Genomic DNA, 15,691 nt, shown 5'->3' with positions numbered 1-15,691 from the left:
ATATTTTAGACAATTTAGATTATTGAAAGGAACTAGTTAAATCTCAGCCATTCTCATGGCTTAGATTTCATTTTAAAATTAAAATGTAATTTTAGCAGCTGGCTGATCCTTTGTTTTTGTTGGCATTTTGCTTCATTCATCCTTACTAGTAATGATACGGATCCCTTCATTTAATGTTAAACAGACTTCACCTGAATGTCCCATAATCTGCATTTACAGTAGTTCTAATCGGGTTGTACACCAGTGATAGTTTATCCTAATGGTTGTATTTCATGGGATTACAGGAAACATTGTGTGATACATTGTTGTCTTATTTGACTGTAAGTTACTTTCCTTGACCTTCACTATTCCACATTGTTCAGCTTGTTCATAATGTTCACTATACTGACCAACTGTTTCTTCATGGCCATGTCTGATCCGGCACCGTGGACAAAGTACCTGGAGTAAGTACACATGTTGTGTTTAAGTTAAAACTTTTACATCCTTGACATCGTTTGAATCTGTTTTCTAATGTGAAGCTCTGTTGTTTTGTCAGTGATGATTGAAGGGATAATGACATGTAAGTAAATGAACAAAGGGGTGGATACTGTAGTCAGGAGGCCCTAAAGCATGTGATGTTATATGAATGTTGTAATGTGCATGATGTAGATCTGGTCGTCGTCAGTGGGTCCGGGGCCTTTTCAGCATGCAGCATGCAAACGTTGTCTTCATTGATTTCATCCGTTTATCTGTTTTTGCAACTTTAGATGGGAGAAGACAAGCAGTTCTATACATAACTATACTCTTTTATATATACGTTAACTATGAAGCTACAGTAGCTGGTTGTAGCTGTCTGTTTCCTCATGCCAGCTGTTTAAAACCAGAAGTAAAATACTGTCAGCATCCGGAGAACTTTGTCCATAAACTGTCTCTGTGAATAATGTTCAAGTATTAATGTAGAATGCAATAATATATGTGTTTAGGCCTGCTATTTCTTTCAGACGCATCACTCCTCCATAAAGTTAATGTAACGTTAACACATTCATTTTTTTATATGCTTTGTGGTTTTTTTTATTGATCAACAAAACATCGTTAGCTACACTTGTTTCAGAGCTCAATGCATTTCTTTTCCCCTCCGTGGTCTGTTTTCAGGTATACCTTCACTGGCATTTACACTTTTGAGTCGGCAATAAAGATATTAGCGAGAGGATTCTGTATAATGCCGTTCACCTTCTTGAGAGATCCATGGAACTGGCTGGACTTCAGCGTCATTCTCATGGCGTAAGTAACAGTGTCCTTAATGTTTGATTCTTTTGTTTCTCTTTACTGGTTCGACATTGTGCATAAACATTTTATTCAAAAAGTCCACCCAAATAGTCTATAATGAAGATAGTGAATAATTAAGATAAAACATACAAATGTACTTTTCAATTCCTCAGTCATCCAGAGTAGTGATTTAAAACAATGAGCCTCTTGTTACGGTCACAGCAGTGTTCATTTCATCGACGAAAACTATGACGAAAAGTGTTCGTTAACAACCTTTTTTCCCATGACTGAGACGTGATGAAAACGATCTTAATAAATAAAAATCATGACTAAATCTATTCTAACTTTTGTTAACGAGACGAGACGAACATGTTGGTGGTTGACGAAGTCACAATACTTTTTTCTCCCTAAATTTAGGAGTGTCTTTACTGAGACACTCTCACGCGTACTAATGAAACACTCGTGCGCATCTAACTAGTTTATGTGAGTGAAAATCTCACTGGTGTGTGTGAGTGAGTGAAATCTCACTAGTGTGAGTGAGTGAAATCTCACTAGTGTGTGAGTGAAATCTCACTGGTGTGAGTGAGTGAAATCTCACTAGTGTGTGAGTGAAATCTCACTGGTGTGAGTGAGTGAAATCTCACTAGTGTGTGTGAGTGAAATCTCACTGGTGTGAGTGAGTGAAATCTCACTGGTGTGTGTGAGTGAAATCTCACTAGTGTGTGTGAGTGAAATCTCACTAGTGCGAGTGAGTGAAATCTCAATAGTGTGTGTGAGTGAAATCTCACTAGTGTGTGTGAGTGAAATCTCACTGGTGTGTGTGAGTGAAATCTCACTAGTGTGTGTGAGTGAAATCTCACTAGTGTGTGTGAGTGAAATCTCACTGGTGTGTGTGAGTGAGTGAAATCTCACTAGTGTGTGTGAGTGAAATCTCACTGGTGTGTGTGAGTGAGTGAAATCTCACTAGTGTGTGAGTGAAATCTCACTGGTGTGAGTAAGTGAAATCTCACTGGTGTGTGTGAGTGAAATCTCACTGGTGTGTGTGAGTGAGTGAAATCTCACTAGTGTGTGAGTGAAATCTCACTGGTGTGAGTGAGTGAAATCTCACTGGTGTGTGTGAGTGAAATCTCACTAGTGTGTGTGAGTGAAATCTCACTAGTGCGAGTGAGTGAAATCTCACTAGTGTGTGTGAGTGAAATCTCACTGGTGTGAGTGAGTAAAATCTCACTAGTGTGTGAGTGAAATCTCACTGGTGTGTGTGAATGAAATCTCACTAGTGTGTGCGAGTGAAATCTCACTGGTGTGTGTGAGTGAAATCTCACTAGTGTGTGTGAGTGAAATCTCACTGGTGTTTGTGAGTGAAATCTCACTAGTGTGTGTGAGTGAAATCTCACTGGTGTGTGTGAGTGAAATCTCACTAGTGTGTCTGAGTGAAATCTTACTGGTGTGTGTGAGTGAAATCTCACTAGTGTGTGTGAGTGAAATCCCACTAGTGTGAGTGAAATCTCACTAGTGTGTAAGTGAGATCTCACTGGTGTGTGTGAGTGAAATCTCACTGGTGTGTGTGAGTGAAATCTCACTGGCGTGTGTGGGTGAAATCTCACTAGTGTGTAAGTGAGATCTCACTGGTGTGTGTGAGTGAAATCTCACTAGTGTGTGTGAGTGAAATCTCACTGGTTTGTGTGAGTGAAATCTCACTAGTGTGTGTGAGTGAAATTTCACTAGTGTTTGAGTAAAATCCCGCTGGTGTGTGTGAGTGAAATCTCACTAGTGTGTGAGTGAAATCTCACTAGTGTGAGTGAAATCTCACTGGTGTGTGTGAGTGAAATCTCACTAGTGTGTGGGTGAAATCTCACTGGTGTCCGAGTGAAATCTCACTAGTGTGTGTGAGTGAAATCTCACTAGTGTGTGTGAGTGAAATCTTACTGGTGTGTGTGAGTGAAATCTCACTGGTGTGTGTGAGTGAAATCTCACTAGTGTGTGTGAAATCTCACTGGTGTGTGTGAGTGAAATCTCACTAGCGTGTGTGAGTGAAATCTCACTGGTGTGTGTGAGTGAAAACTCACTAGTGTGTTTGAAATCTCACTAGTGTGAGTGAGTGAAATCTCACTAGTGTGAGTGAGTGAAATCTCACTGGTGTGTGTGAGTGAAATCTCACTGGTGTGTGAGTGAAATCTCACTAGTGTGTGAGTGAAATCTCACTAGTGTGAGTGAAATCTCACTGGTGTGTGTGAGTGAAATCTCACTAGTGTGTGGGTGAAATCTCACTGGTGTCTGAGTGAAATCTCACTAGTGTGTGTGAGTGAAATCTCACTAGTGTGTGTGAGTGAAATCTTACTGGTGTGTGTGAGTGAAATCTCACTGGTGTGTGTGAAATCTCACTGGTGTATGTGAGTGAAATCTCACTAGCGTGTGTGAGTGAAATCTCACTGGTGTGTGTGAGTGAAAACTCACTAGTGTGTTTGAAATCTCACTAGTGTGAGTGAGTGAAATCTCACTGGTGTGTGTGAGTGAAATCTCACTGGTGTGTGAGTGAAATCTCACTAGTGTGTGAGTGAAATCTCACTGGTGTGAGTGAGTGAAATCTCACTAGTGTGTGAGTGAAATCTCACTGGTGTGAGTGAGTGAAATCTCACTAGTGTGTGTGAGTGAAATCTCACTGGTGTGAGTGAGTGAAATCTCACTGGTGTGTGTGAGTGAAATCTCACTAGTGTGTGTGAGTGAAATCTCACTAGTGCGAGTGAGTGAAATCTCAATAGTGTGTGTGAGTGAAATCTCACTAGTGTGTGTGAGTGAAATCTCACTGGTGTGTGTGAGTGAAATCTCACTAGTGTGTGTGAGTGAAATCTCACTAGTGTGTGTGAGTGAAATCTCACTGGTGTGTGTGAGTGAGTGAAATCTCACTAGTGTGTGTGAGTGAAATCTCACTGGTGTGTGTGAGTGAGTGAAATCTCACTAGTGTGTGAGTGAAATCTCACTGGTGTGAGTAAGTGAAATCTCACTGGTGTGTGTGAGTGAAATCTCACTGGTGTGTGTGAGTGAGTGAAATCTCACTAGTGTGTGAGTGAAATCTCACTGGTGTGAGTGAGTGAAATCTCACTGGTGTGTGTGAGTGAAATCTCACTAGTGTGTGTGAGTGAAATCTCACTAGTGCGAGTGAGTGAAATCTCACTAGTGTGTGTGAGTGAAATCTCACTGGTGTGAGTGAGTAAAATCTCACTAGTGTGTGAGTGAAATCTCACTGGTGTGTGTGAATGAAATCTCACTAGTGTGTGCGAGTGAAATCTCACTGGTGTGTGTGAGTGAAATCTCACTAGTGTGTGTGAGTGAAATCTCACTGGTGTTTGTGAGTGAAATCTCACTAGTGTGTGTGAGTGAAATCTCACTGGTGTGTGTGAGTGAAATCTCACTAGTGTGTCTGAGTGAAATCTTACTGGTGTGTGTGAGTGAAATCTCACTAGTGTGTGTGAGTGAAATCCCACTAGTGTGAGTGAAATCTCACTAGTGTGTAAGTGAGATCTCACTGGTGTGTGTGAGTGAAATCTCACTGGTGTGTGTGAGTGAAATCTCACTGGCGTGTGTGGGTGAAATCTCACTAGTGTGTAAGTGAGATCTCACTGGTGTGTGTGAGTGAAATCTCACTAGTGTGTGTGAGTGAAATCTCACTGGTTTGTGTGAGTGAAATCTCACTAGTGTGTGTGAGTGAAATTTCACTAGTGTTTGAGTAAAATCCCGCTGGTGTGTGTGAGTGAAATCTCACTAGTGTGTGAGTGAAATCTCACTAGTGTGAGTGAAATCTCACTGGTGTGTGTGAGTGAAATCTCACTAGTGTGTGGGTGAAATCTCACTGGTGTCCGAGTGAAATCTCACTAGTGTGTGTGAGTGAAATCTCACTAGTGTGTGTGAGTGAAATCTTACTGGTGTGTGTGAGTGAAATCTCACTGGTGTGTGTGAGTGAAATCTCACTAGTGTGTGTGAAATCTCACTGGTGTGTGTGAGTGAAATCTCACTAGCGTGTGTGAGTGAAATCTCACTGGTGTGTGTGAGTGAAAACTCACTAGTGTGTTTGAAATCTCACTAGTGTGAGTGAGTGAAATCTCACTAGTGTGAGTGAGTGAAATCTCACTGGTGTGTGTGAGTGAAATCTCACTAGTGTGTGAGTGAAATCTCACTAGTGTGAGTGAAATCTCACTGGTGTGTGTGAGTGAAATCTCACTAGTGTGTGGGTGAAATCTCACTGGTGTCTGAGTGAAATCTCACTAGTGTGTGTGAGTGAAATCTCACTAGTGTGTGTGAGTGAAATCTTACTGGTGTGTGTGAGTGAAATCTCACTGGTGTGTGTGAAATCTCACTGGTGTATGTGAGTGAAATCTCACTAGCGTGTGTGAGTGAAATCTCACTGGTGTGTGTGAGTGAAAACTCACTAGTGTGTTTGAAATCTCACTAGTGTGTGTGAGTGAAATCCCACTAGTGTGAGTGAAATCTCACTAGTGTGTAAGTGAGATCTCACTGGTGTGTGTGAGTGAAATCTCACTGGTGTGTGTGAGTGAAATCTCACTGGCGTGTGTGGGTGAAATCTCACTAGTGTGTAAGTGAGATCTCACTGGTGTGTGTGAGTGAAATCTCACTAGTGTGTGTGAGTGAAATCTCACTGGTTTGTGTGAGTGAAATCTCACTAGTGTGTGTGAGTGAAATTTCACTAGTGTTTGAGTAAAATCCCGCTGGTGTGTGTGAGTGAAATCTCACTAGTGTGTGAGTGAAATCTCACTAGTGTGAGTGAAATCTCACTGGTGTGTGTGAGTGAAATCTCACTAGTGTGTGGGTGAAATCTCACTGGTGTCCGAGTGAAATCTCACTAGTGTGTGTGAGTGAAATCTCACTAGTGTGTGTGAGTGAAATCTTACTGGTGTGTGTGAGTGAAATCTCACTGGTGTGTGTGAGTGAAATCTCACTAGTGTGTGTGAAATCTCACTGGTGTGTGTGAGTGAAATCTCACTAGCGTGTGTGAGTGAAATCTCACTGGTGTGTGTGAGTGAAAACTCACTAGTGTGTTTGAAATCTCACTAGTGTGAGTGAGTGAAATCTCACTAGTGTGAGTGAGTGAAATCTCACTGGTGTGTGTGAGTGAAATCTCACTGGTGTGTGAGTGAAATCTCACTAGTGTGTGAGTGAAATCTCACTAGTGTGAGTGAAATCTCACTGGTGTGTGTGAGTGAAATCTCACTAGTGTGTGGGTGAAATCTCACTGGTGTCTGAGTGAAATCTCACTAGTGTGTGTGAGTGAAATCTCACTAGTGTGTGTGAGTGAAATCTTACTGGTGTGTGTGAGTGAAATCTCACTGGTGTGTGTGAAATCTCACTGGTGTATGTGAGTGAAATCTCACTAGCGTGTGTGAGTGAAATCTCACTGGTGTGTGTGAGTGAAAACTCACTAGTGTGTTTGAAATCTCACTAGTGTGAGTGAGTGAAATCTCACTGGTGTGTGTGAGTGAAATCTCACTGGTGTGTGAGTGAAATCTCACTAGTGTGTGAGTGAAATCTCACTGGTGTGAGTGAGTGAAATCTCACTAGTGTGTGAGTGAAATCTCACTGGTGTGAGTGAGTGAAATCTCACTAGTGTGTGTGAGTGAAATCTCACTGGTGTGAGTGAGTGAAATCTCACTGGTGTGTGTGAGTGAAATCTCACTAGTGTGTGTGAGTGAAATCTCACTAGTGCGAGTGAGTGAAATCTCAATAGTGTGTGTGAGTGAAATCTCACTAGTGTGTGTGAGTGAAATCTCACTGGTGTGTGTGAGTGAAATCTCACTAGTGTGTGTGAGTGAAATCTCACTAGTGTGTGTGAGTGAAATCTCACTGGTGTGTGTGAGTGAGTGAAATCTCACTAGTGTGTGTGAGTGAAATCTCACTGGTGTGTGTGAGTGAGTGAAATCTCACTAGTGTGTGAGTGAAATCTCACTGGTGTGAGTAAGTGAAATCTCACTGGTGTGTGTGAGTGAAATCTCACTGGTGTGTGTGAGTGAGTGAAATCTCACTAGTGTGTGAGTGAAATCTCACTGGTGTGAGTGAGTGAAATCTCACTGGTGTGTGTGAGTGAAATCTCACTAGTGTGTGTGAGTGAAATCTCACTAGTGCGAGTGAGTGAAATCTCACTAGTGTGTGTGAGTGAAATCTCACTGGTGTGAGTGAGTAAAATCTCACTAGTGTGTGAGTGAAATCTAACTGGTGTGTGTGAATGAAATCTCACTAGTGTGTGCGAGTGAAATCTCACTGGTGTGTGTGAGTGAAATCTCACTAGTGTGTGTGAGTGAAATCTCACTGGTGTTTGTGAGTGAAATCTCACTAGTGTGTGTGAGTGAAATCTCACTGGTGTGTGTGAGTGAAATCTCACTAGTGTGTCTGAGTGAAATCTTACTGGTGTGTGTGAGTGAAATCTCACTAGTGTGTGTGAGTGAAATCCCACTAGTGTGAGTGAAATCTCACTAGTGTGTAAGTGAGATCTCACTGGTGTGTGTGAGTGAAATCTCACTGGTGTGTGTGAGTGAAATCTCACTGGCGTGTGTGGGTGAAATCTCACTAGTGTGTAAGTGAGATCTCACTGGTGTGTGTGAGTGAAATCTCACTAGTGTGTGTGAGTGAAATCTCACTGGTTTGTGTGAGTGAAATCTCACTAGTGTGTGTGAGTGAAATTTCACTAGTGTTTGAGTAAAATCCCGCTGGTGTGTGTGAGTGAAATCTCACTAGTGTGTGAGTGAAATCTCACTAGTGTGAGTGAAATCTCACTGGTGTGTGTGAGTGAAATCTCACTAGTGTGTGGGTGAAATCTCACTGGTGTCCGAGTGAAATCTCACTAGTGTGTGTGAGTGAAATCTCACTAGTGTGTGTGAGTGAAATCTTACTGGTGTGTGTGAGTGAAATCTCACTGGTGTGTGTGAGTGAAATCTCACTAGTGTGTGTGAAATCTCACTGGTGTGTGTGAGTGAAATCTCACTAGCGTGTGTGAGTGAAATCTCACTGGTGTGTGTGAGTGAAAACTCACTAGTGTGTTTGAAATCTCACTAGTGTGAGTGAGTGAAATCTCACTAGTGTGAGTGAGTGAAATCTCACTGGTGTGTGTGAGTGAAATCTCACTAGTGTGTGAGTGAAATCTCACTAGTGTGAGTGAAATCTCACTGGTGTGTGTGAGTGAAATCTCACTAGTGTGTGGGTGAAATCTCACTGGTGTCTGAGTGAAATCTCACTAGTGTGTGTGAGTGAAATCTCACTAGTGTGTGTGAGTGAAATCTTACTGGTGTGTGTGAGTGAAATCTCACTGGTGTGTGTGAAATCTCACTGGTGTATGTGAGTGAAATCTCACTAGCGTGTGTGAGTGAAATCTCACTGGTGTGTGTGAGTGAAAACTCACTAGTGTGTTTGAAATCTCACTAGTGTGAGTGAGTGAAATCTCACTGGTGTGTGTGAGTGAAATCTCACTGGTGTGTGAGTGAAATCTCACTAGTGTGTGAGTGAAATCTCACTGGTGTGTGAGTGAAATCTCACTAGTGTGTGTGAGTGAAATCTCACTGGTGTGTGTGAGTGAAATCTCACTAGTGTGTTTGAAATCTCACTAGTGTGAGTGAGTGAAATCTCACTGGTGTGTGTGAGTGAAATCTCACTGGTGTGTGAGTGAAATCTCACTAGTGTGTGAGTGAAATCTCACTGGTGTGTGAGTGAAATCTCACTAGTGTGTGTGGGTGAAATCCCACTAGTGTGTGTGAAATCTCACTGGTGTGTGTGAGTGAAATCTCACTGGTGTGTGTGAGTGAAATCTCACTGGTGTGTGTGAGTGAAATCTCACTAGTGTGTTTGAAATCTCACTAGTGTGAGTGAGTGAAATCTCACTGGTGTGTGTGAGTGAAATCTCACTAGTGTGTGGGTGAAATCTCACTGGTGTGTGAGTGAAATCTCACTAGTGTGTGTGAGTGAAATCTCACTGGTGTGTGTGAGTGAAATCTCACTAGTGTGTTTGAAATCTCACTAGTGTGAGTGAGTGAAATCTCACCGGTGTGTGTGAGTGAAATCTCACTGGTGTGTGAGTGAAATCTCACTAGTGTGTTAGTGAAATCTCACTGGTGTGTGAGTGAAATCTCACTGGTGTGTGTGAGTGAAATCTCACTAGTGTGTGTGAAATCTCACTGGTGTGTGTGAGTGAAATCTCACTAGTGTGTTTGAAATCTCACTAGTGTGAGTGAGTGAAATCTCACTGGTGTGTGTGAGTGAAATCTCACTAGTGTGTGTGAGTGAAATATCACTGGTGTGTGTGAGTGAAATCTCACTAGTGTGTTTGAAACCTCACTAGTGTGAGTGAGTGAAATCTCACTGGTGTGTGAGTGAAATCTCACTAGTGTGTGAGTGAAATTTCACTGGTGTGTGAGTGAAATCTCACTAGTGTGTGAGTGAAATCTCACTGGTGTGTGAGTGAAATCTCACTAGTGTGTTTGAAATCTCACTAGTGTGAGTGAGTGAAATCTCACTGGTTTGTGTGAGTGAAATCTCACTAGTGTGTTCGAAATCTCACTGGTGTGTGTGAGTGAAATCTCACTAGTGTGAGTGAGTGAAATCTCACTGGTGTGTGTGAGTGAAATCTCACTGGTGTGTGAGTGAAATCTCACTAGTGTGTTAGTGAAATCTCACTGGTGTGTGAGTGAAATCTCACTGGTGTGTGTGAAATCTCACTGGTGTGTGAGTGAAATCTCACTAGTGTGAGTGAGTGAAATCTCACTGGTGTGTGTGAAATCTCACTGGTGTGTGAGTGAAATCTCACTAGTGTGTGTGGGTGAAATCTCACTAGTGTGTGTGAAATCTCACTGGTGTGTGTGAGTGAAATCTCACTAGTGTGTGTGAAATCTCACTGGTGTGTGTGAGTGAAATCTCTCACTGCCTTCAAGAAAATAATGTATTGCATTGATTGTAGGACGTCAAGGTCTCTTTAGTTGGGACAGTGGAAACAATAAAGGAGCATGAAGTTTCAAAAGCATTGCAAGGAAACAGACAAAGACAACAAAGTGTTGCGTTTAGGTCCCTGGTCCTCATGAAGTTGTTACACCTTTGCCAATTTGTTAAATTGCCTTGAAAATAAATGCTTTGCTATTTGTTAAAATCCAAATATTTTCATGTAATGATTTTTCACCTGTCATTTATATCAGCTCACAAACACTTCAACCATTTGTTCTTGGCCCGGCTCCTCCGTCACATTTTACAACCCACTGTGGCCGCGAGTCAAAAAGTTAGCCGACTTGCTATAGACCTGTCCTAGGAGGGACATCTATAGACCTGTCCTAGGAGGGACATCTATAGGCCTGTCCTAGGAGGGACATCTATAGACCTGTCCTAGGAGGGACATCTATAGGCCTGTCCTAGGAGGGACATCTATAGACCTGTACTAGGAGGGACATCTATAGGCCTGTCCTAGAAGGGACATCAATAGGCCTGTCCTAGGAGGGACATCTAATGGACAACCAAGTACTGCAAGCTAGACTATTAAGCAGCTGTAGACACAACACAGGGGGTCCCTGGGCCTGAGAAGGGAAGAAAAGAGGTTTAATATGGCTATTTAATGTGACTAAAACTAATTACATTTTAGTCTAGTTCGTCGACTAAAACTAGACTAAAATGAGAGTTTTGGTCGACGAAAACTAGACTAAAACTAAAAAGGATTAAAATGACTAAATGTGACTAAAACTAATATGCATTTTCCTCTAAAGACTGAGACTGAGACTAAATCAAAAATAGCTGCCAAAATTAACACTGGGTCACAGATCCGCGGGTCATGATGCCGGTAGCAGATTAGACAGGTGACCTCGCCATCGATGGTTGCAGCATTGTCTGAAACCAATTATCCTGATAGGACGTTTGCTTTGTTTGGAAACAGCGAGACAAAATCCCCTTTACAGCCCATGAACACTGAAAGCTGTCATCACCTTCAGCGATTCTATTTGTTTTTGATTAATTCTGGTTCAGGTTATTCTGTCGTTTCCTTTCCCAGGTGATCGACTCATGCCGTTCTTTTTGTTTTATCTCTTAATAAGGGTTTAACCTGTTGCACTGCAGTCACTACATTTTGGTTTTATATCAACAACGGATTGAATGACTACTTATTGTAGTACTGCTCCTGTAGCGGCGACTACAGTGTGTGGATGTTAGTTACTGATGGCAGGTGTCACTGTGTGTGGTTCTCCTGTCATCAGTGTGTGAATGCGTGTGAATGATGTCATGTAGTGTTAAAGCGCTTTGAGTGGACAGAAGACTAGAAAAGCGCCGTACAAGTACAGTCCATTTACCATTTATTTGTGAGCTGAACCTTCAGCGATTATTACCCGTCTGCATTTCCACTCCACTGTAACATCTTAGAGCCTTTCAGCTGGTCCTTTTGCTCTTTTGGTTCCCTTTCTTAGCTCTTGTGATGTTTCTGGCTGATTTGGGGGAAACCAAAATAGAGCAGAAGGAAGAATAAATGCTGGATTTATTAGTTACACATCAACCACATCAAACCAGTTGCTAAGCCACTAAAAATACATAATGTACGTAATGTATGTCATTTAATTGAAATGTAACTATGACAGAATGTCATATCTAATAAAAGCCTTTAAGCGTTGCATAAAATGCATTATTATCCCAAATGATCACAGATTCTTCATGAATCCTCTCATCATGTTTCAGATATGTGACAGAATTTGTAGACCTTGGAAACGTCTCAGCTTTGAGAACCTTCAGAGTACTTAGAGCCCTGAAAACCATCTCAGTCATCCCAGGTAAGGTGACCACTACACATGAACAGACAACGGAATGTTCTCCAGTGTTTCCAAACAATTGATATACCGTCTACTCTCTTCCATCAAGGTCTGAAGACCATCGTAGGAGCTTTGATCCAGTCTGTGAGGAAACTGGCAGACGTGATGATCCTGACCGTCTTCTGCCTCAGCGTGTTCGCGCTCATCGGCCTGCAGCTCTTCATGGGCCTGCTGCGGCAAAAGTGCATCCGCAGCCTCGCGCACTGCGTCAACTCCTCCTTCAGCCCCAACGCATCCTTCCTCTGCAACAACCGAACCTGGAGCTCCAGGGCCGACTTCCTCACCAGCGAAGGTCAGCAACACAACACATGTGTACATCAAGTGAATTCTGCCCCTTATCAGTAACATTCATTAACAGCAGCGACTTCTCAACCTTCTCTCCCCCCTTTTTCCCTAGATAATTTTTACAAAGTTGAAGGAGCAAAGGATGCCTTGATATGCGGATATGGAAGTGATGCAGGGTAAGGGAGTGTTTGTGCTGCTTACTGCTTGATAATCATCTGCAGGCTATTACATAAACATAATACTTCATATTTAACACCCAATGGCTTTCAATTCTATGCATGTCATGTGTGCAAACAGTAGCTTCCGCAAAAGTCGACAAATACTTTTTGCAGGATTAGAAACAGACTTATAAGCGTGATGTGTGGATGAGGCTGTACAGACGACATGTGGATAATCACCCCGCCTCCACTGCAACCCGTTACAGAGAAACACGGAGTTACCGGCCGGAGAGGAGGGGGGTCTTTGAAGATTTCATCATCCCAAAAGCTCTATGAGATGATCAGGTCCCCCGGAGCAGATGCGATTCTTTCAGATTGATATTTTGTTATTGTCCAGAGGGGACACTGTTCTGACGTCCGTGTCCTTGTGATGGAGCAGGGACATTTTCGAACAAACGTAGAGATGCATAAAATACATTTTATCTGTGTACTTTGTTCCCAATCAAACGCACAGCGTGAAACCTTCCAAATATTGCTATTCAGCCTACGCACTGAATAATCCTATAAATCCAAATGCTTTTGAAACAAGCACAGGATGACTCAGATTCTGCCGATGCCAGGCCCAGTTCAAGGGTTGTGGTGAACTAAATACCCATCTGTGTGAATCTGAAATCCTGCAGCTTCGACAAATGGCTTCCATTAGGTGCTCTTGGTAATGATAAAAGATAATGGATGATGGCAAACAATAAAAAGTAGTAATGATAGTAAGCTTTAACAGGGAGGTTTGGGGCAGGATTTTTTCTTAAATTCTTAAAATAACTCTTGTGGTCTATATGTTTATAGATCAATAACGGCAAGTTCATACATACAGTGTAACCAATTTGTACCAATTTGTTTTTTCCATTTGCTGAAGTAACAATGAAGTTATTTGCTTGACAAGAAAACATATAATTAAACAAAACCATTTTAAACACTAAAAGAGCAAAATAGTGTTGGTAGACAAAAAGATACAGTTACATTAGTTCATATTTAACATTTAAACATCCTCAGCTATTTGTTGTTCTCTTTTGTTGAGCATTTTTTCAAGTGAATTATTTATATGAATTCATCCTTTTATCTTGGATTGAGATTTATATTGATGTCAGAGTCAGTCCAGTCCACCATTTAGTTTTAATCTCACTCAGTAGCCTCTACTCCAAAAACACCAGAGTTTAATCCCCCAAGAAGTCAAATCTGATTCAGTCATTTGTCGGAGCCAAAAGAGGATACGTTTGAGGTAAATGACAGCAGCAAACATCCATAAATTGTAGGTCCGTAACATCAGAATACCACCAAACGTCCTACCAGCTGTCCCAAAGTTGACCTGCCAATCACCTGGCCTGCTTTAGATTTGTTCCCTACTATTTTGTGGAGCTCTAACTTTTCACTGTCTAATTTCACAGGAACTATGTTTTCTATGTCAACGTTTTATTTTTACAAAAACAGGGTAATATTCATTTTATCTACATTTAAATTAAACTTTGCTCTGTCATCAACAGGTTTGTGGTATTTATTCCATTTCTGTTGATGTTAAATCATACAGAGAAACCGGCCGTGACGCAGTTGCGAGGTCATAGGTCAGAGTTACCATAAAAAAAAAAAATTTAACATTGATGACGGAACTTTCTGAGGCTCTGGAGAGACAAGATATTAAGCAGGTCAGGACTGAGGACGTAAAACATAGAGGATGCTTAATCTTTTGAGTGTATTCCAGCAAGTAATCCCTGAGTAGTTTTCCAAATTGAAGCTTTGGATACGTTATGACGACACACACATACACAAGTGAGCAGGCATGCAAACACACACACACACACACACACATACATGCTCAGGATATTTTCGGCCTTGATGGTTAACAAGAATATGCGATAAATGATTTGCTTCATCGGTCCAAGCTGTTTCTCTCCCGCTCCTACTGTAGAGTCCAAATGCTGATCCCCTCACATCTTAAAGCCACTATGCATCGAGGATTATGACTCTGGGCACAGGAACCTCTCCTCAGCCCCTCACACCACAGAGGGAAAACACTCCCGAGTGATAGTTACAAACACATTGAGCTCCTACACACCTGGGTTCTGTTGCCGTGGTCCAACAAGACTTTATGAAGTTTAAGAGTGCTTCATACTATTTTTGCTCCTTTATTGATATGATTGAGCACAGCCTTTCACAGTATTTCTGATTATTTTAAAATCATTTTCAAACATAATAGTTATGATGGAATTTGGTCCAAACTCTGTCAATCACTTTGCCCTTTAACTGCACGGCAGTACATCAATATTAATGTAGAAGCAAGAAGTTTCAAGAGTCTGCTGAGACATCAGATCAAATGAACATGAATGAAGAGCAATGGTGGCCTTAAATATCAGGGTAAACAATATTTGAATACTTATGGCTTGAGAATAATACACACACACACACACATCCAGAGTACTAATGAGGATGTAAACAGTAAATAACAACATCATATTTTGGTCTTCCATATGTACCATAAACCTCAGGGACACCAGCCGGACAGACGCCTTGTCTCTCACAGCAGCGTCCAGCTGCAAAATTCCTGCAGTTGTTTAAGTGACACCGTTGGGGAGCAGCGTGGTTAATGAGATTAGCTCGAAAAGTTATAATTTTTATTAGGAACATTAAATCAAATAAAACAGTAATGTGATGTGACGACAGGATATAGTTAATGGCTGAAATATGCTGGATAACGGAATAAAAGAGTAAAAGAGGTGAGCGGGGCAGCAGAGGGGAAGATGCCGCTAGTCTCACGCGTGCTGCTTCACTGGATATTAGTGAGCATTCCTACTTAACTGGCTGCTGATCTACAGCTGTTCTCACAGCAGCGCTCTGCTGGCCAGCTGTTTGCCCGCCATTACGAAATTATTCTGCACTCAGATTGACGTGACAGTCCAGCTTGTTTTCAGCCTCTGGACTTAAATATTTGCCGTAATGCCACTACGCTTCCTGACAATGAAGATCAGAGATGAATGCATGGAAACATTTTTTTGGACTACAATTTGATATCCATCTGGCTCAGCGTAATCCCTTTCACTGCGGTACATGTTAGTGTTCCTGCCTGGAACAAATGTCGAATGCCCTCTTCAGTTGATAGCAGTGTGTGTACTTACTGCCTCATGTGCC

At 41.8% G+C, this 15,691-nt stretch overlaps 1 protein-coding gene across 1 annotated transcript in view; it reads left to right on the top strand.

Annotated features, from left to right (window-relative positions):
• The first annotated feature begins 334 nt into the window (after nucleotides 1-334).
• Nucleotides 335-15,691, top strand: part of LOC120816504 (sodium channel protein type 5 subunit alpha) — a 33,324-nt gene continuing 17,967 nt past the window's right edge. The window contains exons 1-5 of the mRNA XM_040172152.2: nucleotides 335-443; nucleotides 1,132-1,260; nucleotides 11,941-12,032; nucleotides 12,121-12,363; nucleotides 12,469-12,532. Coding sequence (XP_040028086.2) covers nucleotides 373-443; nucleotides 1,132-1,260; nucleotides 11,941-12,032; nucleotides 12,121-12,363; nucleotides 12,469-12,532 — 599 coding nt within the window. The 5' untranslated portion in view covers nucleotides 335-372. The remainder of the gene's footprint in view (nucleotides 444-1,131; nucleotides 1,261-11,940; nucleotides 12,033-12,120; nucleotides 12,364-12,468; nucleotides 12,533-15,691) is intronic.

This window comes from Gasterosteus aculeatus, chromosome 3, assembly GCF_964276395.1.
Source record: "Gasterosteus aculeatus chromosome 3, fGasAcu3.hap1.1, whole genome shotgun sequence".
In the NCBI taxonomy this organism is placed as follows: Eukaryota; Metazoa; Chordata; class Actinopteri; order Perciformes; family Gasterosteidae; genus Gasterosteus; species Gasterosteus aculeatus.
Note: the sequence above shows the minus strand (reverse complement) of the source record. Positions and strands in the feature narration are given on the sequence as shown.